This window comes from Erythranthe guttata, chromosome 12, assembly GCF_056151865.1.
Source record: "Erythranthe guttata isolate IM_541 chromosome 12, IM_541, whole genome shotgun sequence".
In the NCBI taxonomy this organism is placed as follows: domain Eukaryota; kingdom Viridiplantae; phylum Streptophyta; class Magnoliopsida; order Lamiales; family Phrymaceae; genus Erythranthe; species Erythranthe guttata.
Genome location: NC_142544.1, coordinates 18690533 through 18713438, shown reverse-complemented (window position 1 = coordinate 18713438; position 22906 = coordinate 18690533). Strand labels below are relative to the sequence as shown.

The 22906-nt window shown below is 36.0% G+C and overlaps 5 protein-coding genes across 5 annotated transcripts; 3 read left to right on the top strand and 2 right to left on the bottom strand.

Moving 5' to 3' along the window:
• Positions 1-347: 347 nt before the first annotated feature.
• LOC105968155 (Plant invertase/pectin methylesterase inhibitor superfamily) lies at positions 348-2498 on the top strand. Its single transcript, XM_012992777.2, has 3 exons — positions 348-704; positions 877-1470; positions 1573-2498. The coding sequence occupies exons 1-3, from the start codon at positions 401-403 to the stop codon at positions 2268-2270; spliced, it is 1596 nt and encodes a 531-aa protein (XP_012848231.2). The 5' UTR covers positions 348-400; the 3' UTR covers positions 2271-2498.
• An 886-nt stretch (positions 2499-3384) lies between these two features.
• Positions 3385-6254, top strand: RAD51 (RAS associated with diabetes protein 51). Its single transcript, XM_012992560.2, has 9 exons — positions 3385-3608; positions 4505-4649; positions 4747-4857; positions 4941-5032; positions 5127-5221; positions 5323-5436; positions 5542-5671; positions 5755-5876; positions 5959-6254. Exons 1-9 carry the CDS (start codon positions 3516-3518, stop codon positions 6080-6082), a joined length of 1026 nt encoding a protein of 341 aa, XP_012848014.1. The 5' UTR covers positions 3385-3515; the 3' UTR covers positions 6083-6254.
• A 10-nt stretch (positions 6255-6264) lies between these two features.
• LOC105968078 (sec34-like family protein) lies at positions 6265-16299 on the top strand. The gene is made up of 25 exons (XM_012992690.2): positions 6265-6637; positions 7060-7143; positions 7248-7355; positions 8417-8461; positions 8547-8621; positions 8747-8842; positions 8960-9037; positions 9404-9489; positions 9780-9846; positions 9956-10018; positions 10113-10214; positions 10390-10494; positions 10632-10724; positions 11304-11392; positions 11966-12185; positions 12776-12862; positions 13090-13206; positions 13289-13321; positions 13626-13712; positions 13809-13871; positions 14278-14394; positions 14735-14827; positions 14980-15102; positions 15188-15288; positions 15523-16299. The coding sequence occupies exons 1-25, from the start codon at positions 6539-6541 to the stop codon at positions 15653-15655; spliced, it is 2364 nt and encodes a 787-aa protein (XP_012848144.2). The 5' UTR covers positions 6265-6538; the 3' UTR covers positions 15656-16299.
• Positions 16300-17798: 1499 nt separating this feature from the next.
• On the bottom strand, positions 17799-19619 carry LOC105967937 (RING/U-box superfamily protein). The gene is made up of 2 exons (XM_012992522.2): positions 18632-19619; positions 17799-18191 (listed from the first exon to the last, which is right to left on the bottom strand). The coding sequence occupies exons 1-2, from the start codon at positions 19498-19500 to the stop codon at positions 18119-18121; spliced, it is 942 nt and encodes a 313-aa protein (XP_012847976.2). The 5' UTR covers positions 19501-19619; the 3' UTR covers positions 17799-18118.
• A 619-nt stretch (positions 19620-20238) lies between these two features.
• On the bottom strand, positions 20239-22893 carry LOC105967938 (eukaryotic translation initiation factor 3 subunit K). The gene is made up of 8 exons (XM_088827192.1): positions 22491-22893; positions 22279-22335; positions 22154-22204; positions 21993-22055; positions 21546-21596; positions 21395-21461; positions 20803-20885; positions 20239-20655 (listed from the first exon to the last, which is right to left on the bottom strand). Exons 1-8 carry the CDS (start codon positions 22626-22628, stop codon positions 20449-20451), a joined length of 717 nt encoding a protein of 238 aa, XP_088683318.1. The 5' UTR covers positions 22629-22893; the 3' UTR covers positions 20239-20448.
• Between the last annotated feature and the right edge of the window lie 13 nt (positions 22894-22906).

The following is a 22906-nucleotide window of genomic DNA, read 5'->3' as shown; positions in this document are numbered from 1 at the left end:
GCCAAAAAAAAGAAGAAGAAATTCGACGAGCTCGAGCTCGAGTCTACCAGAACAGGCGAGCTCGGCTAACCCTAAACTGCCTAATAGGTGAGATGGATGTGTGAGACTGAAAGTAACAATTACAATCAAAATTCAAAAAAATAGATGTTTTAAATTGATGACTCAATGTAATAATAATGAACAAAATAACTATTTATTAACCCTTAATTTTGTTTCTAAAGTACTAACAACTAATTAAGAAATAATATAAACTAATAATTCCAAATGGATAAATGGCAATTATGCCCAAAACCAAAGTACTTATCCCCTCTATAAAAAGCCTTGGCCCTTACTTCCCCATTAATCCATTCATTCATACCATCATCCAATACTATTTCTTTCCAATTTAAGCCTAACAAAAATGGCAACATCAAAATGCATTATCCAATTTCCTATTTTATTCATAATATTATCATGTTTGATTGCAGTATCATGTGCAGCAAACAACGAAGAGCCCTTGATTAAGCGCGAATGCGGTTACACAAGATATCCGACATTGTGTGTCCAAACCTTGACAGCCACGAACGATCAAAACATCGATTTGTTGTCCGCACTCGTTAACAAGACTATTCACGAGACAAATCTCCCTCTTTCCTATTTCGACAGCCTTATTATCAACTCCCGTCTCAACTCTCCTGCCGCTCAACCTATCCGAACAGCTATCGGTACGTAAAACCATCTTTTTTTTTTAATAATAATTATTTTTAATTTTCATATATCACAAGTATATTTTATTCTTTCATATAAAATCTAAATTTTTACGTATAAGTCAAAGTCAACGCGCACACACACACATATATATATATATGTATATAAACATGTATGTATGTATTGTAGATGATTGTGACGAACTCATGAAAATGTCACTAAAACGACTGAACCAAGCAATGGAACTGCTCCAAAAATCACCAAAAAATCACAAAGCCGACATCCAAACATGGCTTAGTGCAGCTCTCACATTCCAGCAAACTTGCAAGGACACGATGGAGGAACACGTGGCATCAAATGCCTACGTGGGAAAAATATACAATAAAATGGATTATCTTTCCGAACTGATCAGCAACCCGTTAGCCCTGGTGAACCGGATCACCGGAAACCCTAGCGAATCTCCGGCGGGCCGCCGCAGTCTTCTCCAATTTCCGGCGTGGGTATCTGCCGGAGACAGGAAGTTGCTTCAGAGCACGGGAGCAGTAAAAGCAAGCGCCGTCGTCGCAAAAGACGGGAGTGGCGATTTCACAACGGTTTCGGGTGCAATCCAGGCGGCAACGGGTGGCCGTTTCGTAATATATGTGAAATCTGGTACTTATAACGAGAAGATTAACACTAATAAAGATGGGATTACGTTAATCGGCGACGGAAAATACTCCACTGTCATCTCCGGCGGTAGTAGTGTTGGCAAGGGCTCTAACCTACGTGGATCTGCAACTTTCAGTAATCTCTCTCTCTCTCTCTCTCTGAGTCATTCTATCATACAGCTGGTGGGCATGCTAATCTGCGCATCATATGAGACTAATTTATTTTTAATTTTTTCAGCAATAACGGGAGATGGATTCATAGCGAGGGATATCGGATTCCAAAACACGGCGGGGCCGGAAAACCACCAAGCAATCGCGTTAACCGTCGCCTCCGATCATTCCGTGGTGTACAGATGCAGTATCTCGGGTTATCAGGACACGCTGTACGCCCTTTCCCTCCGTCAATTCTACCGTGAGTGCGATATCTACGGCACCGTGGACTTCATATTCGGGAACGCCGCCGCCGTGTTCCAGAGCTGCACGCTGGTGCTGCGCCGCCCGCGCAACGGCGGCGCGTTCAACACCATCCTGGCGAACGGGCGGTCCGACCCGGGGCAGAACACGGGGTTCTCGGTGCAGAACTGTAAGATCACGGTGGGGGCGGATTTCTCGCCGGTGAAGAGCTCGTACGACTCGTACCTGGGGCGGCCGTGGAAGCAGTACTCGAGGGCGGTGGTGATGCAGACGAACATCGACGGCGAGATTTCGAGCCGTGGGTGGGCCGAGTGGGAGGGCGCCGCCGGTTCAACTTACAGGACGCTGTATTTCGCTGAGTATGAAAATATGGGCCCCGGCGGCGCGACTTCCGGCAGGGTGAACTGGCCGGGATTCAAAGTTATCGGCACGGCGGAGGCTGCGAAATTTACGGTGTCTAATTTCATTGGTGGGAATTCGTGGTTGCCTTCCACCGGTGTCACTTTCGTCTCTGGCCTATAACATAATATATAGATACATGGGATGTGTATGTATGTATATGTATATGTATATACGTCGTCGTATTATGATGGTTAAAAGTTTGATGGATGTTTCTAGATGTTTTGTTTGTCGTCCAATATATTGGGGAATATGTCTCCAAATGCATATATTACTTGATTTTTAATGTATTTCGAAATATATTGTAAACAATAAACTTGGATATTGAGCTATAGAAGATGTTTGATGAAATCTAGAGAGAGAGAGAGGGTGTAACGTCAAAATCTTGGCAAAGTTGAATTACAGCTAAGCTTATTAACTAATCAGCATAATCTGAACTTTAATTATATATTTCTGAATAAAACATCCAATAATTCATTGCAGTTAATTTGCTTAATTGATGTGACTTCAGTGACCTACAAATATTGAATTTTCCATAATAAATTCAACTCCAACTAACTGGAGGTTTTGATTGATGGGACTTCTTAGGATTGGGATTATACAAAATATCGCCACTAATTATCAAAATATCATAAACGTTTGTTTTCGTTTTATACCCATCTTATCTATGCTTTAATTTTCCACGGAATCTTTTTATTTCCAGTTAATATTTTCCAAAAAATATCAATTTTATCTTTGCTAAACGTGGCATTTCTTTATACTAATATTTACAGAAAAAAAATTACCCTCATATGGGTAATGAAGTACTGAAAATTTGTGAAATTGTTATTTAAGAACAAGTGAGGATTCCGTGTAAAGGCTCTCGAAGGGTAATTTTTTCGTTTAAAAAGTAGTATAAAAATATGCCACGTCTATAGTGGTATAATCGACATTTTTCAGAAAATATTACTCAGAATAAAAAATATTCCATGACAAATCACACAAACGGATCGCTGTAAGATGTAAAAAAACATTTGGTGGAATTTTGACAATTACGTATAGATGGTGGCATTTTGCAAAATTTAGTTTTGAGTTTTAGAGGGGTATTCGTAATTTACCATTAATAGAACCCAAAATAAAACTCTAAATTGGGCCCTTAAAAAAGTCCAAAACAGGGTGTGTTAGGCCCAACTATTAAAAAGCCCAAGTAGATTACCTAAGTGCTCAAAGGCTTACCCAAGAAGTTTCTTCTGCTTCCAATTCTGTAAATATCTCCTTTTCGCGCCTTCGAAAACACTTCAAAAACCTCCCATTTCCCTCTCTCTCTCTCTCTCTCTCTCTCACACACACACACACACACACACACTGATTCACGGGGTAGCGCCATAGATGGAGCAGCAGAAAAGGCAAAAGTTGCAGCAAGAACAACAGGAGGAAGTGGAAGAAGTTCACCATGGCCCTATTCCAGTCGAGCAACTTCAGGTCGAAAATACCTTCCACCTTCTCAATATTTATCGATTGTTCTCTCTTAATTTTATGGGTTTTATGTTTCTTTGAAATGGGTTTTCTTTAATTCACCTAGATTTTTGGGGAATTTTCAAAATCCGACCTTTTTTTATTTGCGAAGAATTTGATGGGTTGGTTTTTCAATGGTCGTAATCCGTAAAGATCTATCATTTTGGGGTTTCAATTTTCCGCTATTCGATTATGCTTTTGGGCGACGAGGGATCCGTTCGATTTCATTGAGTTAGGTTGTCGATTAATACAATTCAATGGCCGCATTGAGGAACTCTTAAAATGATATGGAAAATTTTGATTGCCCTCAAATGTTGTAATGCCATATGCATCTGGTGAATTTGAGCGGCATGATGTTTTCGCTAGATTGAGACGAGGGTTTGGGTGCAAATCATTTATGATTTTAGACTGTCTTTTCATCATTTGCTACGATGAGGGAAGTTCGTTGATGTTCTTTATACTCTTATCTAGACATAACAGAATATGGTTAAGACAGTTATTTTTGATAAGCTTGGGCAGGCGGAAAAACCCTAAGAAAATTCATCGAGCTCTCGTTAAGGGCTAAGAAGGGTGCAACTCAAAAAAATTTCCTTGATTTTTTCCATAATAAAAATGGATTTTGACATATGAATAACAGACGAAATCTTTTGTGGGTTTCGTCCCTCAATTCTCGTTGTTAAATAAATGCTAGGGGTACTATCGTACTAATGTCCTTACTCAGTGTAGTTTTAAATTACTAAAGCCCGTTGAATTTCAAGAAGTAAATGTAGCTGATACCTTTAGCTCTTATAAATTCAATTTGGCTGTACGAAAACTTGATATTTATATAGATTCTAAAGATTAATTTATCTGCTATTCTTTAGGCATCTGGGATTGCTGCCGTTGACATTAAAAAGCTCAAAGACGCAGGCTTGTGCACTGTGGAATCTGTAGCATATTCTCCAAGGAAGGAGCTTCTGCTAATAAAAGGAATCAGTGACGCAAAAGTTGATAAAATAATCGAAGCAGGCATGTTTTTCTCGTTCAAGATATATGATATTCTTGTCTCTTCGCCTTTTTTGTTCATCGTACAGCATATTGACTTTTCTTTGATAACTGTCAACAGCTTCTAAATTAGTGCCTTTGGGTTTCACGAGTGCTGGTCAATTCCATGCTCAGAGAGTTGATATAATTCAAATAACTTCTGGCTCGAAGGAACTTGATAAAATTTTAGAAGGTTTGATATTGACCGCATACTTTAATATACCCATGCAGCTATACAACTTCGTTTTATATCGTTTATTTATTTATGTTTAACAGGAGGAATCGAAACTGGGTCGATAACCGAACTATATGGGGAGTTCCGCTCTGGAAAGACTCAACTATGCCATACACTCTGTGTCACTTGTCAAGTAAGATCATCTTAATTTTAATAAACCCTACTCGATAACAACTTACTAATTACTAATGACTTTAATTTTTTTTTTTTTTTGGTTAATGTTACAGCTTCCGTTAGACCAAGGTGGCGGTGAGGGAAAAGCAATGTACATTGATGCCGAGGGAACATTCAGACCACAAAGATTACTACAGATAGCAGACAGGTGGGACCATCTTCATCGAGGTTGAAATAATAATCTGTTTATTATACATTGCATTATTTTGCTTATAATACTCGTACGTCGTAAAAAACAAAAACTTGTAGGTTTGGGTTGAACGGTCCTGATGTGTTGGAGAATGTGGCCTATGCTCGAGCATACAACACCGACCATCAATCCAGGCTTCTTCTAGAAGCTGCATCCATGATGGTCGAAACCAGGTTTTGCAATATCGTCTCATTAACTTAGATAAACTAATTAGGGTTTATACACGCGATTTTCGAGGCAATCGAGTATTGACTGTAACACGTTTTTGATGAATGCAGGTTTGCTCTGATGATAGTAGATAGTGCTACAGCTCTATACAGGACAGATTTTTCGGGCAGAGGGGAATTATCGGCAAGGCAAATGCATCTCGCCAAGTTCTTGAGGAGCCTTCAGAAATTAGCAGACGAGGTTAATTCTATATCGCATCTTATCTTAAGTTAACGAGTAAGATTAAAAGCTTGCTGTTTAAACACGTTGTTCGTGTTTTGTAGTTTGGGGTGGCTGTTGTAATAACGAACCAAGTGGTTGCTCAAGTGGATGGATCCGCCATGTTCGCTGGGCCTCAGTTCAAACCCATTGGTGGAAATATTATGGCGCATGCTACTACTACTAGGTTCGTTTTTTTCTTTTTCTTTTTCGTGCTTTTGTTTTTATTTGTTGTTTTATTTATTTATTTATATACGGTGACGAAACAGGCTGGCTATGCGTAAAGGAAGAGGAGAGGAGCGAATATGCAAAGTAGTGAGTTCGCCGTGTTTGGCTGAAGCTGAAGCTAGATTTCAAATTTCTGTAGAAGGTGTAATTGATGTTAAAGATTGACTACTATCAATCTATTTTACCCTCCTTGTAATTTTCACTATTCTTTTTTTTTTTGGACATTTACTCATAAAACGTGTTTCTTTTTTCTTTTTTCTTAATTTTTTTTTGTGGGGGAAAAACAGTAGAAATCGTGTAAGAATTTCAGCAACTTAAAAAATGTTTTTGTAGCTCATTATTTTCTCACAAAATAGATAAATAAATGAAATAGTTTTTTATATTATTTTTTATTTATTTATGAAGGCTGATTCCATTTATTGAACTAAATTAAAATTGTCAAAAAAGAATTTTTCATATTAATTAAATGGGTTCTCCAGTAAAAAAAGCTTCGCAGTAGATTAATTTGATGCAATAATGGCTTTCACCCCTCTTTCAATTTCACCTACCAAATAATTTATCTAACCGAAAGCAGTCGGATCCCTGTGGAGCTGTAATTTTTTTCTCAATCAGTAGAGTGAAATGGCTGCGACCGCGGCGGCGACGGGTGGTGGAAAGGCCACCGTGCCTAAATCCGGCGCGATCTCCAAAGGCTACAACTTCGCTTCTACCTGGGAGCAGGTTTTGATTTTTCCCCCTTCTATCTCAATCCGATCGCTGTATTGATAGATCTGATGTTGTTTTTCACTCTTTACTAGTAATTTAACTCACTCCGGATGCCTCAGCGCGTAACCCCCTTTCGTTTGATGTGTTTTGCAAATAACAAATTGATTTGTTTTCTTGTGTATTTGTTGAATCACGTTAGCGTAATTAACCTAATCCAGTTTCTTTGATCATCCACAAGCACATTGTCGACTTCAAATTGAATTGCTAGTATAAATGTATTTGATTCCTTTTAAAATCCTGGGATCTATCACAGATATGTATCTATGTATGTAAGTCGATGTGTATATGATTCTCTTGGGTTAAACGAAATTTCCTGTTTCTGGTGAATGCTATATTTACCTATGGTTACTAACTCTATATTTCTTTCGTTTTATCAGAATGCTCCACTGACAGAGCAGCAGCAGGCGGCAATTGTTGCGCTCTCCCATGTTGTTGCTGACCGACCTTTTCCTCCAAAATTGGTAGTTCTTTTGCCGATATATTGCTTGTTGCATGATGATCTGTATCTGTTTTTAAAATTTGAAGAATTTTATTTTCTCTTTTCTTGTTTAATGGGAATCACAAGGCACGGGAGAAAGTAGCTGGATTCGAGAATAGTCTGTCTATTTCAACAAAGCACAGCATAGGAGAGGATTCAGGGGCTATTGAGGCAGTTCTGGTTAATACAAACCAGGTGAATAGTTTTTCCATTGATTATCTCGTGCTTCTGGTATTTCGGACTAAATTTTTAGGGTGCATATTAAGTTGCTTGTTTGATGTGATCTGCTTGGATAAATAGCATTACTATTATACTATGGTTGTAGAAACTGTTGATGATTGCCACATAACTTCTTCTCAGTATAAATTGACATTTTAATTTGAAAAAAAAGCTTAGATTTACTGGCTCTAAGTAACCAGATGGCATGTGATTTGCCTTTTCGTCTCTGTATGGACAATTTGACTTAGCAGTATTCTGTCTGACATACAGTTATGGTATTTCTGTATCGATGGACAATGGTTAACCCATCTTCAGCTAATTTCTGATGATGGTTGTTACAATTAGCGCAAGTTAAACAAAAGAAGAAATGAGTATGGTTAGCCCTCAAAGACCTAAACTTAACCAGCTTGTTTGACCTGTAAATTTATCAATCGATATTACTGACAATATATAACCCACCATCTTCGACACCTTTAAGTATCTTCGTATCATTTTGAATTTTGCATGTTTTGTCGCCGTTTCATCTACAATCTCCGTCTAGTCGGATTTGGATTTAGGTTATTTGATTTATCTAAGAGAACAGTCTCTGAGATTTAGGTAATTTGATTTATCTAAGAGAAAGGGGCATATCACTCATATATGCATGGCTAAAATTTATCGCTCTTAACTTCTGACTCGTGGTTAAAATAAACTTCAAGGAATAAGGGTTTACGAATATTAGTATGGATACTAGTTCAAATCCTTGAGATCCTGGAGAGAGCTGTATATGGGCCATTCTTTCATGCCGTTGTAACTCTAATGCTATCAGGCGAGTTTCATAGATTACAAATTGAATAATTTTATTCTGTGGTGCCTTTTATTCTTAAAATTAGTAACAACAATTGAGGATTACATACTTCTATATTGTTATGAGCTCATTGTCTGTTATTTTATATAAAATAGTTATGTTAGTTTGAGTTTGAGATTTGGCCCTATCTGAAACTAAATCTGATTTTCTTTTGCCAATTTATTTATTGATCTATTTTTTCCCCTTGCAGTTCTATAAATGGTTCACTGATCTTGAAGCAGCCATGAAATCAGAGGTTGCCTTAGTTCTCTAATCTGTTTGTCATGCCCTTGGGTGACCATGACTTTTAACGTCATCTGTATCCTCTTTTCTTTCTTTAGACGGAAGAGAAGTATCAACACTATGTAAGGACATTAACAGAGAGAATACAAACATGTGACACTATACTCAATCAGGCAAGATTTACTTTCTTATTGTTATAGGCACTTGGTGGGATTCAACCTCAGTAATTATGGTCCAATCCTGTTTCTCTTCCTGACTCCTCTGTAAACTAAACTTTAGCTGAAATTACTTACTGCAGGTGGATGAAACCCTTGAATTATTTAATGAACTACAATTGCAGCATCAGGCAGTTGCAACAAAGACAAAAACTCTGCATGATGCATGTGATCGACTGGTAATTTATGCCCTTCTTCTTTAAACATTATGGAGCAAAAGTTTTTCTACTGGTGTGGGCATAAACTCGTACTGCAGTTAAGTATATCACTTGATGTATATGTTACAAATCTTGCAGCTGTTGGAGAAGCAAAAGCTAATTGAGTTTGCTGAATCACTTCGTGTTAAGCTCAACTACTTCGATGAACTGGAGAATGTAAGGTTTGAATGCCATTTGCTTAAGGATTGACTATAGTGATTTACCATCTTTTACATGAAACCATTCTGGATTCCTTGTATAGAATTTTTCATACCTTATAAAATGTGCTGCAACTCGGATATGTATGCCTACTGCCATAGTTTCTTTGCCTGTTCCTTATTTAAGAACTTTAACAAGATAACTTAATGTTTTCCCTTGATATCAAAAAAATGTTTGGAACTGAAGATAACTTATTGTTTTTACTTAATATACCCATATTCTTTCTGTTGTGATATTGATGAAATTATTTTTTGACCTTAACCAAACTGTCATTTAAATTAGTTTATGTGAATTTTTATGATTGTTAATACCACCTATATGCAGGTTGCAACCAGTTTTTATTCTCCAAGCATGAATGTAGCACATGAGAATTTCCTCCCACTTCTCAAAAGACTTGATGACTGCATATCGTAAGTGACATAACTTAAATACATCAATATTGGTTGGACTGCATAATTTATAAATTTACTTGCTACTGCTTGTATATATCAAAAGAAGATTAGATATGCGAATTTCAGTAACTCGCATATGACCTTGTGCTTTTCTAGGCATTAATATATTTATCTCATGATTTGAAATCTGTTGGATCATGAATAAAATGAAGGGTTCTGAATTGCCACAGAAATTGCTATTCTACTGTTGAATTCCTGAAATCAATTTTTTTTAATATGTACATTTAAGTTTCTCTGTTACTATGTAGGTATGTCGAAAATAACCCGCAATATGCTGAGTGCAATGTTTACTTGGTCAAGTTCCGTCAACTTCAGGTATGTCCTAATCCAATGGGAGTACATATATCAGCTTTGCGGTCTAACACGTTTTAGTTGTTGATGACTTATGGTTTCTAAACTATGCAATTCTTTCTAAACTTGACAGTCTCGTGCTCTAGCAATGATTCGTTCTCATGTACTCTCTGTTCTCAAGAACTCTTCGTCTCAGGTAGATCTGCTTGGCCTTCGCTGTGTACTGTAAATCAGTGCTCTTTAACATGAAAAAATGGATCTGGCTATCATAATTTTCTTGTTCCTTCAAGGTCTTGGCTGCATTAAAAAACAGTGCTGGCACCAAAGCATCTGTCTCAGAGGGTGTGGAGGCATCTGCAATATATGTCCGGTTCAAGGCAGCAGCAAATGAGGTGATAATGTTAACACTGCATGCCTTTTTTTTCCTTATTTGCTGGAAACGTATTCCCCCTTTGTGAAAAGGCTACACTAATGGAATGAAATTTTAGTTAGAAAGGTGTAAGTTTTGTGGTATATAGTAAGGTTTACTATTTATCGAGTCAATTTTGCTAAATTTGTAATTTGCAGCTTAAACCAGTACTGGAGGAAATAGAAAGTAGAAAACCAAGGAAAGAATATGTCCAGATGCTCATGGAATGCCATAAGATTTATTGTGAACAGAGGCTTTTATTGGTGAGTTGAACTGCCTCTATCTAATCTATAAACTTGTCCTGCTTATCTTTCACTGAAGTTAAATTATCCTCGTTTTATTCTTCTACACTAGTACCTTTTCTGGAGTTTTATTCTACTACTTGTATCTTTGGCTCCAGGTGAGGGGAATAGTGCATCAAAGGATATCTGAATTTACCAAGAAGGAAGCCCTTCCGTCGTTGACTAGATCTGGTTGTGCATACCTAATGCAGGTAGTGTGTTTATAGCACATTTTCCATTGTTTATTAAGTTTTAAGATTTAGTCATATATGGTCCATATGGGGTCAATATGTAATTTATTTTGATTTTCCTTCCATGGGACGCATACAATATAGAGGTTAGAAGCTTATTATGGTCATTTGACCTCACTTTATTTTGGCTCTCTCAATGCCCCTGAGCAATTAATACCTAGAAAGTTCTATCTGTCTCTACATTTGTATATTTAGATATCATTCTTGAAGTGCAGTTTGCTTGATTGATATAGGAAGATCCAGCCTGAATCTAATTGGGAATAAGTTCAGTGGATATGTCTAACTTTGTGTTTGATTAGGAAGGCAAATAAACTTAGCACCAAAAAAGCAGCTGGTTATCCCTCTTTGGATTAAGCGCCAATTTTTTTTCTTCTCAATTTCCTTGGTGAACAATCTAGATAAACCTTTCACCTCCAGTCCACAAAGTTCTTTACTACTATAGGTTTAGGAGTTTTCTTTGTTAGCTTTAGCATTTGGATTCATCAAACTATTACCTTCAAAAGTAAATAAGAGATTTCTGTTAAATGGTTATGCATGCAGGTGTGCCAACTTGAGCATCAACTATTCGATCATTTCTTTCCGTTATCTTCGGAGGATGTGTCAAGTTTGGCTCCTCTAATAGATCCTCTGTAAGCCCTTTCAATGTTATGATTTTTTATGCATGTTTAGTTTCCTTCTGTTAATCTTATATACAAATTGCTGAGTTCCTGAAAAAGTTCAGTTTTATTGAGCAATGTAGAGTTCTCTTATTTGAGAAATAGCAAAGCAATGTCTTTCTTTGGTGCACAATATGTGAATTGTGATCCTTGAGATTTGTCTTACTTGGTCTAATGAGATGATGCTCAGCCCGTCAGAAACTATGTAGTTTTGTTTTTGTAAGAGTTATGCGTTGATTGAAAATATGTTTTGTTATTCTTGCTGTTTAACGAGAAACTACAGTCCCTTAATTAATGATGAAACACTAGAACCATGTCACGAGTCAATATATGAAAGGCTCCTCAGACATCAACTATTAGCTGTTTAATAGGAAAATAAATGTTGTTAATTTTTCGAAAAAATTATCACTCATCTATTTGTTAAAGATGGATACTTTCTCCCAGTAGATATAACTGGATGCTTCAAATAATTTTCTCGATATAATTTTCTTAGATTCTCTTTCACATGCAACACCCAACTCAAACTCTTCATTCAACAAATGGCAGGTGTACTTACTTGTATGATACATTGCGTCCAAAACTTATCCATGAAGCAAACCTTGATATTCTTTGTGAGCTTGTTGATATTCTTAAAGTTGAAGTCCTAGCAGAGCAAGTAAGTAGACGAGGTGAGTCACTAGCAGGACTACGCCCAACATTTGAAAGGATCTTGGCAGATGTTCATGAGCGTTTAACTTTTCGTGCTAGAACTCACATTCGTGATGAGGTAACTACTGCACCCTGATCAAGTTATTGCTTTAGAGCCTAGATTTTACTGCATGGTTTCCAGGCACAAGATATTTTCTACCTTTTCATTTTCGTTCATATTATAGTTGTTTGTTCTCTAGTTTGTTTGAGAATTGTGCTTAAGATGAAGGAAAATGAGTTTCATAGAGAGAATCAAGATGGGGCCCAATAATTCATGATGAACTCAAAATAAGAAAATATTTGGACTTCAAGAAAATCAGTTACATGTCCTTATTCTATTGGTGAGGGGTCATATATGTAGCTAATATCTATATACTTCTTGGTTGAGACATTTAACTCATGATAACTTTGTTTCATTAATTTTTGGAATCTTTTTGCCTTGCTTATGTAAGTATATATAGCTCCTAGAAGTTAGTTTCTTGCTAGCGAGCATAGTCCCTTTGAAAAGCACAATGAGAGAATAAAGAAGGCTTGCTTCTATAAAAACCATTTTTTTTAGACATTTTACTTGCAGAAGGAGAAACAATATTTGGACATCATGATGCCTAAACTTGCTTGACCTTCTTGATAAAAGTTAAAAAGTAACATATACCTGTTTTCCTTATGTAGATTGCTAATTATATTCCACTGGATGAAGACCTGGACTACCCTGCTAAGTTGGAGCAATTAGCAGAGATAAAGTCGGAAACATCATCTGTGAGTGTTCGATCATTCTTTCTGAATTTTGTAGCTTGTAATTGAGTTCCCATGTGTTCTTTTTGCCTGCTAAGCTTTAGTTTGATATCCTGGTCTCAAAATGCTGTGCTGTTGGGGCTTCTGTTTCGTCTTTATGATAATCTAGCTCGCTTTTCTTTTATATTACTCAGTTTGAATAAAAATTCAGTCTTTAGTAACTAATATATGTCCCTCGTATCTGGTTGCAGAGTGTTCAGAGCCCAGATGTTTCCAAAACTTGGTATCCTCCACTTGAGAAAACTATATCCTGTTTGTCCAAACTATATCGTTGTCTTGAACCAGCAGTTTTTACTGGCTTGGCTCAGGTATTAGTGCTCGGCTATCTTTCTCATTGTTCTGTGGTTCTCTAACTTCTTCAAATTTTAATTTTATTCTACTTTTTATCAGGAAGCTGTAGAAGTTTGCTCGTTATCCATTCAGGTAAGTGCTTTAAGTTTACTTGTATATTAACTGTTGAGATATAGTGAGAGAAGACACCACCTTAGCATTTCCATAAAGCCACAGCTGACCTAGGGAACTGGCTTTGTAAATCATCTTCATTCTGGAAATTACTTGAGCATTAACATACACTCACTAGATCAATGTATCTCATTTTTGTATATTTGAATTCCTGATACTTGATTATAACCTAGCCTAACCTTTCTATTTTATTTCATGACAATACTCTTATTTCCAATGCATTTACTTTTTGATAATACTTTCGTAAATTAATTTGATATGGCAGAAAGCTACCAAACAAATTGCAAAAAGATCGTCTGCAATGGATGGGCAACTCTTTCTCATAAAGTTTCTTCTTATCCTTAGAGAGCAGGTAATGTTTTAACCTAAAATAATTAATGGTAATGGTTATAGTTTTTTTTTTTTCTTTTTTTTCTTGTATTTTACTTATACTAGTATCAATTTGCAGATCGCACCCTTTGATATTGAGTTCTCAGTTACACACAAAGAGCTTGATTTCTCTCATTTGCTGGTACTGATTTTCCCCTGTTGCTGATGTTCTCTCTTCTTGAGTTAAAAAAACCATGTTTATTATTTGGAATGTACACGATTGAAGCAGATCTGTATCAGAGAATTGAAAACTTATCGAATGGTTATGAAATTGAAATTTTAATAGAATTATCCATTGATTAATGAACCGTCTCGTCTCATTCACATCATGTATGTTGTTTATGAATAACAATTTAGAAAACTGCAAGAACTCTGAGAAAATGCATAACCCCTGTTCAAACAATATTGACATTTGTCATGCTATATGATAGAATGGATTTCAACAGCTGTAACTATTCATGAAAATGAAGTATTTTGAGTTCAGAGAGATTTCTTCATACTTTTATTTTTGTGGTGATAATAAATGTTTCTATCCATTACATTCTTAGGAACATTTGAGACGGATTCTTAGAGGTCAGGCCTCGCTATTTGATTGGTCAAGGTCCACATCCCTGGCTAGAACTTTATCTCCAAGAGTTTTGGAAAGTCAAATTGATGCCAAGAAGGTATCTTACTGCCTCTCATTTGTTGAAGGGACTTGTGATTCTGTATTCTGGAGATTTAGATCAATGCATTCTGACCCCATATAAATATTGCCTTTGTTAGTTTTCTAAACAATAAAATTATATGTTTGTCGCCATATATTTTGAGTTTTAGCCTTCGCCGAACATCAGTTTACCAATAACCGAGGAGGTTCTGAAAGTTATACACCAGGAACTGCAACAGTGCAGAGACTGTGTTTTTATAGTTCTTTACCAATAATATCAATAAATTTCACTATTTTGTGTACAAGGTGAATTCTATCTTCTAATGGCCATACACTGTTGATATCGTCTTCACATGCAGGAATTGGAGAAAAGCCTGAAAGCCACTTGTGAGGAGTTTATTATGTCAGTGACTAAGCTCGTTGTGGACCCTATGCTGTCTTTTGCCACCAAGGTCTGTTATGTTTTTTTTAACTTTTCTATACGGATACTAGTCAGACTGAATTCACCTGGGAAACAATAGTAATAAAGATTTATATCTATGTAACTAAGCTAGTCGAGTATGTTTTGGCATGATATTTAGTAAAAATAATTTTGTCTGTGAAGGTCACCGCAGTGAAAGTTGCGTTATCCTCGGGTAGTCTTAAAAATCAGGAGTCTGCCATTAGTAAGCCACTCAAAGATCAGGCTTTCGCAACTCCTGAAAAGGTCGCTGAACTTGTACATAAGGTATACGTTTATTCACTCGTCTTATTTTCTATTTTTTGTTTTCAGCTGCTCTAGTTGATGAACAATGCGGTTGATTTTATGACAGGTGGGTTCTGCTATTCAACAGGAGCTCCCGAGAGTAATGACTAAAATGAAGCTTTATCTACAGAACCCTGCCACACGCGCTATACTTTTCAAACCAATTAAGTACGATATATGGTCCTCTCACCCAACATTTTTAATCATCTTCTTCGTTATCTTCTTAATCTTGAATGCCTATTCTCTCCAGCAAACCCTAACATGAATGTGACACCTTCAATTACACTCTCGACTCAAACTGTGATTTTATAAAAGGAAAAACATTTTCCTACTATTTCTTGTGAAGTCTAAAACACAACTCGATAATTTGTTGATGAAAGTTGTTTCACCTCTAATTTGCAGGACGAACATTGTAGAAGCCCATGTTCAAGTGCAGTCTCTGCTTAAATCAGAGTATTCTCCCGAAGACATACAAAGTGTCGTTGATACGATTTCAATACAAGATTTGCAGGCTCAACTTGATAGCCTCATGTGATAAAGGTATCTTTCTTGTTGTCTTGTTTAAAAAGAAGTTCCAATATATACCTATAATTTTTCATGTTAAGAATTAGATCTTGTGAGAATTAGCAGAAGCTGGACACCCTTTTTTCGTCTTTAAATCTGGAATTATTTGACCCTTCAAGACAAGATTTAATTAGACTGTTATTGCCTATCCGATACGACATCTCCAATCCAACGGTGTTGAAATGACATGCTTCATTTTTTCATCTAGTGCACGATTTTTTTATGATTTTGCTCGACGGTTAAAAAATTAGTGAAACTTTTATTAGATAAACTATTTCTTGACTATTTATGGATAAACATCTCCAATACTATATATATGAGTGTTAAACGCGTAATATATTTTTTTAACGTTTTATCGATTTTCAGTAAAAAACGTGTGCTATAGTGCAATTTTTTTGCGATTTTGATGGACGATAAAAAAATTAGTGCATCTTTTTTAGATGAACTGTATCTTCACTGCTTATGGATAAATATAATCAATACTATATATGTTGATGCTAAAAATAATATTTGAACATTTTAGTGATTTTTAGCAACAAAATGTATGCTATTGTATACGATTTTTTGTGATTTTCCTTGACGATTAAAAAATTAGTGAAATAATTTTCAGATGAACTATTTCTTGATTACTTATGGATAAATGTCTTATATGCTATACATTTGGGTGTTATAAAATACTAAAAAGAAGTTTGAACAATTAAGCGATTTTTAGGAAAAAGAGTGCAGTATACGATTTTTTATTAGTTTGCTCGACAATTAAAAAAATTGTGAAATTTATCTTATGAACTATTATTTCTTGACTACTTGAGATTTCAATAGTACATATTTGATTGTTAAAAAAAATATTAAGAAAAGATCTGAACATTTCGACAATTTTTAATAAAGGTGTGTACTAATAATAGTGTACGATTTTTTGGGATCTTGCTTGACGATTAAACAATTAGTAAAAACTTGTATTAGATAAACTATTTCTTGACTGCTTACGGACAAAAATCTTTAACACTATATATTTGAGTGCTGAAAGTTAAAATAAAAAAATTGAACATTTTATTGGTTTTTACTAAAGAAACGTGTGCTATAATAGTATATAATTTTTGTGGTTTTGCTTGATAATTAAAAAAGTAGTGAATCTTTTTTAGATGAACTATATCTTCACTACTTATGAATAAATATCTTCAATAATATATATTTGATTGCCTAAAAAAAATAAAAAAACATTTGAACATTTTAGCGATTTTTAGTAAAAAAAAAAACGTATACTGTAACATACATATTTTTTTGTGATTTTGTTTGACAATTCAAAAATTAAATAAATATCCTTCATACCTATTCAAGTGCTAAAAAAATATATATTTTCTTAAAAAATATTTTGGTGATAATTAGTTAAAAAAATGTGTACTATATAGTATACGGTTTTTTGGGATTTGCTTATAAACTCTTAAGCTAGATTTTTAGATGAACTATTTTCTTGACTACTTACAGATAAACATCGATTTGAGTGCTAAAAAAATACTAAAGAATAACTGAACATTTCGTCGATTTTTTTAGTAAAAATTAAAAAATAACAAGTGCTATACATTTTTTTGTTATTTTCCTTGACGATTCAAAAATTAAATTAAACAAGTGGACTGAAGAGTGAAAATACTTTTCTTTTAAATTAAATTGCATCAATCTTACTAATAAAAGCAAAATAAGTGGACAGAAGAGTGAAAATACTTTTGTTTTAAAATAAAGGGCAAATTACGGCCACACCACTGTTATGTCAAATTATGAAACTCCCTTCTGCTTGGATAATTACAGCCACCCCTCAACTATGTATTATCTTATAAAAGACCATTCAAGAGGTAAATTTAGGGATATTAATTCGGTAAAACCGAATCGAAATTTCGGTACGCCAACATCATACCGTTTTGCTGAACTAAATGTACAACTTGGTTTGATAAATAACCGAATTACATAAATTTTATGTAAAAATATTTCAAAGAAGGTGGTGAATGTAATTACCCAAACAAGAGGGGTCTTTCGTAATTTGACCATACCTCAGGGGTGGCCGTAATTTGCTCTAAATTAAATTGCATGAATTTTATGAATAAAATCAAAATGCACGCAAGAGGGAAATAAAATCCTTAATTTTGAACAAAGTAGTTTTATAGCTAATAATTTCAGCAGATATGCAGACTCTAAGAACCAAACAAATTCCAAACAAACCTACTACCAAAGATCATTCCAATGCTATTCCATTTCATATATATACCATAAATTATCGAAAAACAAATCTGCCAAAAGGAACCGGACCACAAAGCCTGGTTCTTTCTAAAAAAATATAATAATGTTAAATATACGAACGTCAATCTTTGACGTGTATATACACCACCTTCCATCCGACTATTGTACCTCTACGCTGTGATTTGTGAATCAATAACTGCTCGGGAATTTAGCGCTTGCAGTTTTTACAGTAGTGATCTTTTGTCGTATGTCCGCAATTGTAACAAAATGCATGTTTACACCTAAAAGCAACAAACAGAGGAATGATTCTCAGACGAAAAAATAGCATGTAAGGCACATAAGGAATGAGAGCAAAATGCGTTCGATTAAGCGACAGATTATTTATATAGCTTTCATTGCGACTGACATCACACTTTTCCAAAACCATAAACGACATCGTTCGATATTTAGATTCCAATTCATTACTATCTTGAATTTCTCAATCCTAGGCAGCCCTATATATAGTTATGGTAATCACATGTGCCGCGCAGTATCGAACAATTACCAGTAGAATGGTTTGGTTCTTGAATTCGTCCGTAAAAAGAAAATTATTATCCACATAAGCCAATTTCGCATATTGATTTACCGGTAGCTTCTTACGAAGCATTACCAACAACAACAACAGAGGAAAAGTTCAATTAATAACAAGAAAGCAGCAGCAGCATCGTAAGTGAAAAAATACCTGCATAGCATGAACAAGCAACCCTCGGACTTCTCGACGTAGAATTTGCACTTGGGACACCTCATCCACTTCTTCTCCTTGGCAAGATTCATCAGCATTAAATCATCATTGCTCCTCTCATTCTTGTCGAGCTTCTTAAACTCCGCGCACGAAATATTCAAATGCCAAGGCACCCTACACTGCGCGCAGAAAAGTCGATTACAACTCGGGCATTCCGACTGCAGGACCACCCCTCCCATCTTGTCATCAATCAACAAAGCAGAGCAATCTTTGAAAGGGCAGTAAAATTTCTCGGACCCCAAAATCATGGCCTCGCACAACGCATCGCCCCACCTGTCGAAAACCGGCTTAGGCAAGATCGAACGACAGTGGTGCGGCTCGAGAAACCCTCTGCATCCGGAAACAGGGCAATTAATGTTAGTGATGTTCTCCATCAGCTTTGACCCAACGTATTTGCTCATGCATTCGGAGCAGTACGAATGGCTGCACCCGAGAACACGGAATAATTCCTCGGTCGGCTTTTCGTCGACGCAGATTTCGCACATGAAGGTTGAAGGGGCGGTTGGCTCGGGTTCCTGAACCGGTTCAGGCTTTGAATTCGAACACTCGCCTTTGAAAACCCTTCTCTTGGGGGGGTTTATCGGCGCGTGAATCACTTTCAAATCGTCGTCGGGGTAGGAATAGTCTGTTAGGGTTAAATCGATTACCCTTTTGGTGGCTCGAAAGCGGTAACTTTCGACCGGGATAGCGTCCAATTTGCTGGTGCCTTTTTTCACCGGCGTGGAGTAAATAACGGAGATTTCGTCGTCGTCGTCGCCGGCGCCGGGTGCACTGTCCGGTACGATAATGTCGGAAACCGCCGCCGCCATTGGAATCTTTGCTTGATCGGTTAACTCACTGTTCTTCGTTTGGGAATTTTGTGGGGTGCGACGCGTAATCTATGGTAGCATTGTTGCCGTAGGAGTTCAGGAGAGGGTTTTGAGATTTCATATATATATATATATATATATATATATATATATATATATATATATATATATATATATATATATAATATTTACCCTTCTCCTTCCTTAATGGAATACAAAGAGGTTTTCGAAGTTTGCGGACTCTTTTACCCCGTGCTGCTAATTCTTTTATTAATTTTTAAATAAAAAGAAAAGGTTATGGATTTTTCATTTTTCCTTTTAAATTTTTAAACTTAAAAAAATAAAATTGAAGTCGTATTGCACTTGGGAAAGTATTAGGGTTAGACGGTTAATTGCATGAGGTTAATCTTTAATTAGCGAAAGTAGGGCACAAAAAGTCGCTTAATATTCAATTGTGCATGTATATATATATATATATATTTAATTTAATTTAATTTAATGCAACCAAGTTTTATTCATGAAGTTTAGTTTGATGCATAATGTTAGTGCCATCCACGCACCCCTACGTTCATAAGATTCATAACTTTCAATGTTGCTTAGTACTAATTGCTTTGGTATTTATTATTTTATAAAAAAGTAAAAATTAAAAGTATGTTCTTCTGGGGTATTTGGAAAGTTACATAGTTGAATAGAAGTGAAGGATCTTTAATTTTTAAATTTTTAAATTTATTAAAAGAGTTTTTGTGAAGGCTGACGTATTATTATAGCCATGCATATATTTCAAGAATAGCATGCTCAAGTAATAGTGAGTGAGCCTGATCAGAAACACTATACACCATGGAAGCACATTTGTAACGATAATTCGGGCAACGTGCATAACGAGAAAAAAAGGGCAAAAAATAATTTAATTCCATAATTTGCTGGATTTAATATAGCTGAACTCTTGACCTACTCAAGAATGGGGAACATTCGAGCAATTCGCTCCAATGGAATACCATCTTCTGTGTTTTTCTTCAGTTGAGGATGGTTGAACTCAGTGGGAGGAAGTACGACGAGGTGGCTGCCCTTATTCTGATTCTTCTCGACCGTCCAGCCGGAGTTAGCCACATGGTGGTCGATGAACTTGTCCAGAGATGGGCCTTCGATGTTTATGACCTGATAATTTTTTTGAAAAATAAACTTCATTAATTAGGAGAAAAAACACTTGTCCACATGACGTAAAAAATTATCTATAGCATTTTGTCACGAAGATCATCACCATTGGTAAAAAGAAACTTCCGGGGGATAGAATTAGAACCATACCTCGGCAAGAATAGCCCTTGGAACTTTTTGGTAAGTCAGTGAAAGGACATGAATTGCATATTCTTGAATTGCTTGCTCAAAACCTTGACGAAATATGCATAATTGTTAGCCTATAATACATGGGGGATTTAATAGCAGCAAGTGAAGAATTAACATTGGCAAACAAAATTAGTGGTTGATTGCGGTAATTGAGATGCATGATTCATAATCAACTATGAGAAAATGGTTGCATCCAACATAAATTCCATACACGATGTATTAGTATTTCATATGAACCCCAAAAGTTCATGAGAAACGGTTTTATTTCCAATTACATAAATGTATAATATGAACATATATTCTGCATGTCTACTGATTAAGGTTTCAACTATCGCTCAAGTCTTACCTAACATATCACCAGATTAGCCCCAAGGGCGTCGACTCAGGCTCTAACTGCAGGTTACTACTAAAGATGATAATGGTCGATATTCTAACAGTGTCAAAAGAGAGTACACTAATGTATAAGATAGAAACGAATACATCGATAAGAGGGGCACACAGATGTAAGAACATCAAAATCCATAATTATTGAAAGGTGCTTAATTCTACATACCTGGAATAACCTCTAATAAGTGGCGATTCTTGGCAGCTTCATCCCAAAACTGACGGAATCTGGCAGTCTGTAGAGGAAGATAGACAGAGACACGTGATGAGATTCGTGTTTTATATCAGCATTGAGAGTGAGAAGAGTTGAACCTAAATACCTCCAAGGAGTGCGATAAAACAATGAGTGTCTTGAATTGCTCCTCCATTTGCTGGTACAGAACAGACAACCAATTAGAATATTAAAGCATATCTAAGCAATGAATGGACATCCAATAACAATGTAATGAAAATCGATGACAAAGAAAGTCCAAATATGTGCAACATTGGCTAGAGAAAAAAAATATTGGGGACACGAGGCGAAAACACAAACTCTCAACCACGTGCATATCTTCTAAATCCGTTCACTATATCGTAAACAATTTTCTGAAATTGCTCCTCGACTTCATTTTCAAACAGTATTTTGACCTTTTTCCAGCACGGAACTTCACAGTGAGATAAAATGAAGCATTTTTCTCATCGTGTTTGTTCAATTCAAAATGAAAAGCTTGACGAATAAGTAAAAGTGCGCAGTAACAGGATTTGAGATTAAAGAGAAAATCAAATACCACTCTCTCAGGAATTAAAAAGAGGCAAAGGCTGAAATCAGGGGCAGGCATTGCCATTAGAGCCTGTAGAAAGTAATCAAAAAAATTATAATCCATAAGAAAAAAATAATGTAAACGAAAACGGAATAATTTTGCGTTGTCTTATAAACAATTTCAAGTACCTTGATCAAAATGCGAGCAACAATCTGGGTGCTCATTCTCTCGGGCTCAACCTGCAATTTTTAAGAAATAATTAACAATTGATAGTAAAGGAATTCCAGTTCAATAAGATGATAAAACAATATACCTGGTAAAGACGCAGAAGGCAAAGGTTTGCATTCAAACTGTAGGTTTGCGATGAAACCTACAATTCAATTTTTTTTTTTAAATTAACGAAGAACGACCATTGGAAACAAACCTAAATCAGAATTAACAAAAACTGAAACAATCCCCAATCCAAAAGAGAAACTGGCGTAACGAAATTAGTATTTGAGATCTGAATCTACAATAGGTGCTTACTTGTTCGTTAACGTAGTTTTCGATATCAGGGAGGATGTCGGGATTGTACGGGTTGACGGCGACGAGCTGCTCCACCGTGTACGACAGCGACGACTGCTGCTTTTGATTCGCCGGCGTATTGCTCAACTCTCCTACCATTTCTTCTCCAGTAATTGTGTGAATGTAAGTAATTTGAAACTATAGAACACTGATTTGATGAACGGAAGAAGAACAGAGATAGAGTTTCTACTTTCTGGTAGAGCTTTTCGGTTTGTTAACGGAGAACCCATACAGTTGAACTAAAAAGACCGATATACCCCTCGTACTGAATACGGTTTAGCCCCGTAAATTGGAATGAAATTTTCGAATTCGGCCGATTTGAATCAAATTGTTTCTGGCTTTTCATTTTGAAAATTCTGATTTCTAATTCGATTTAA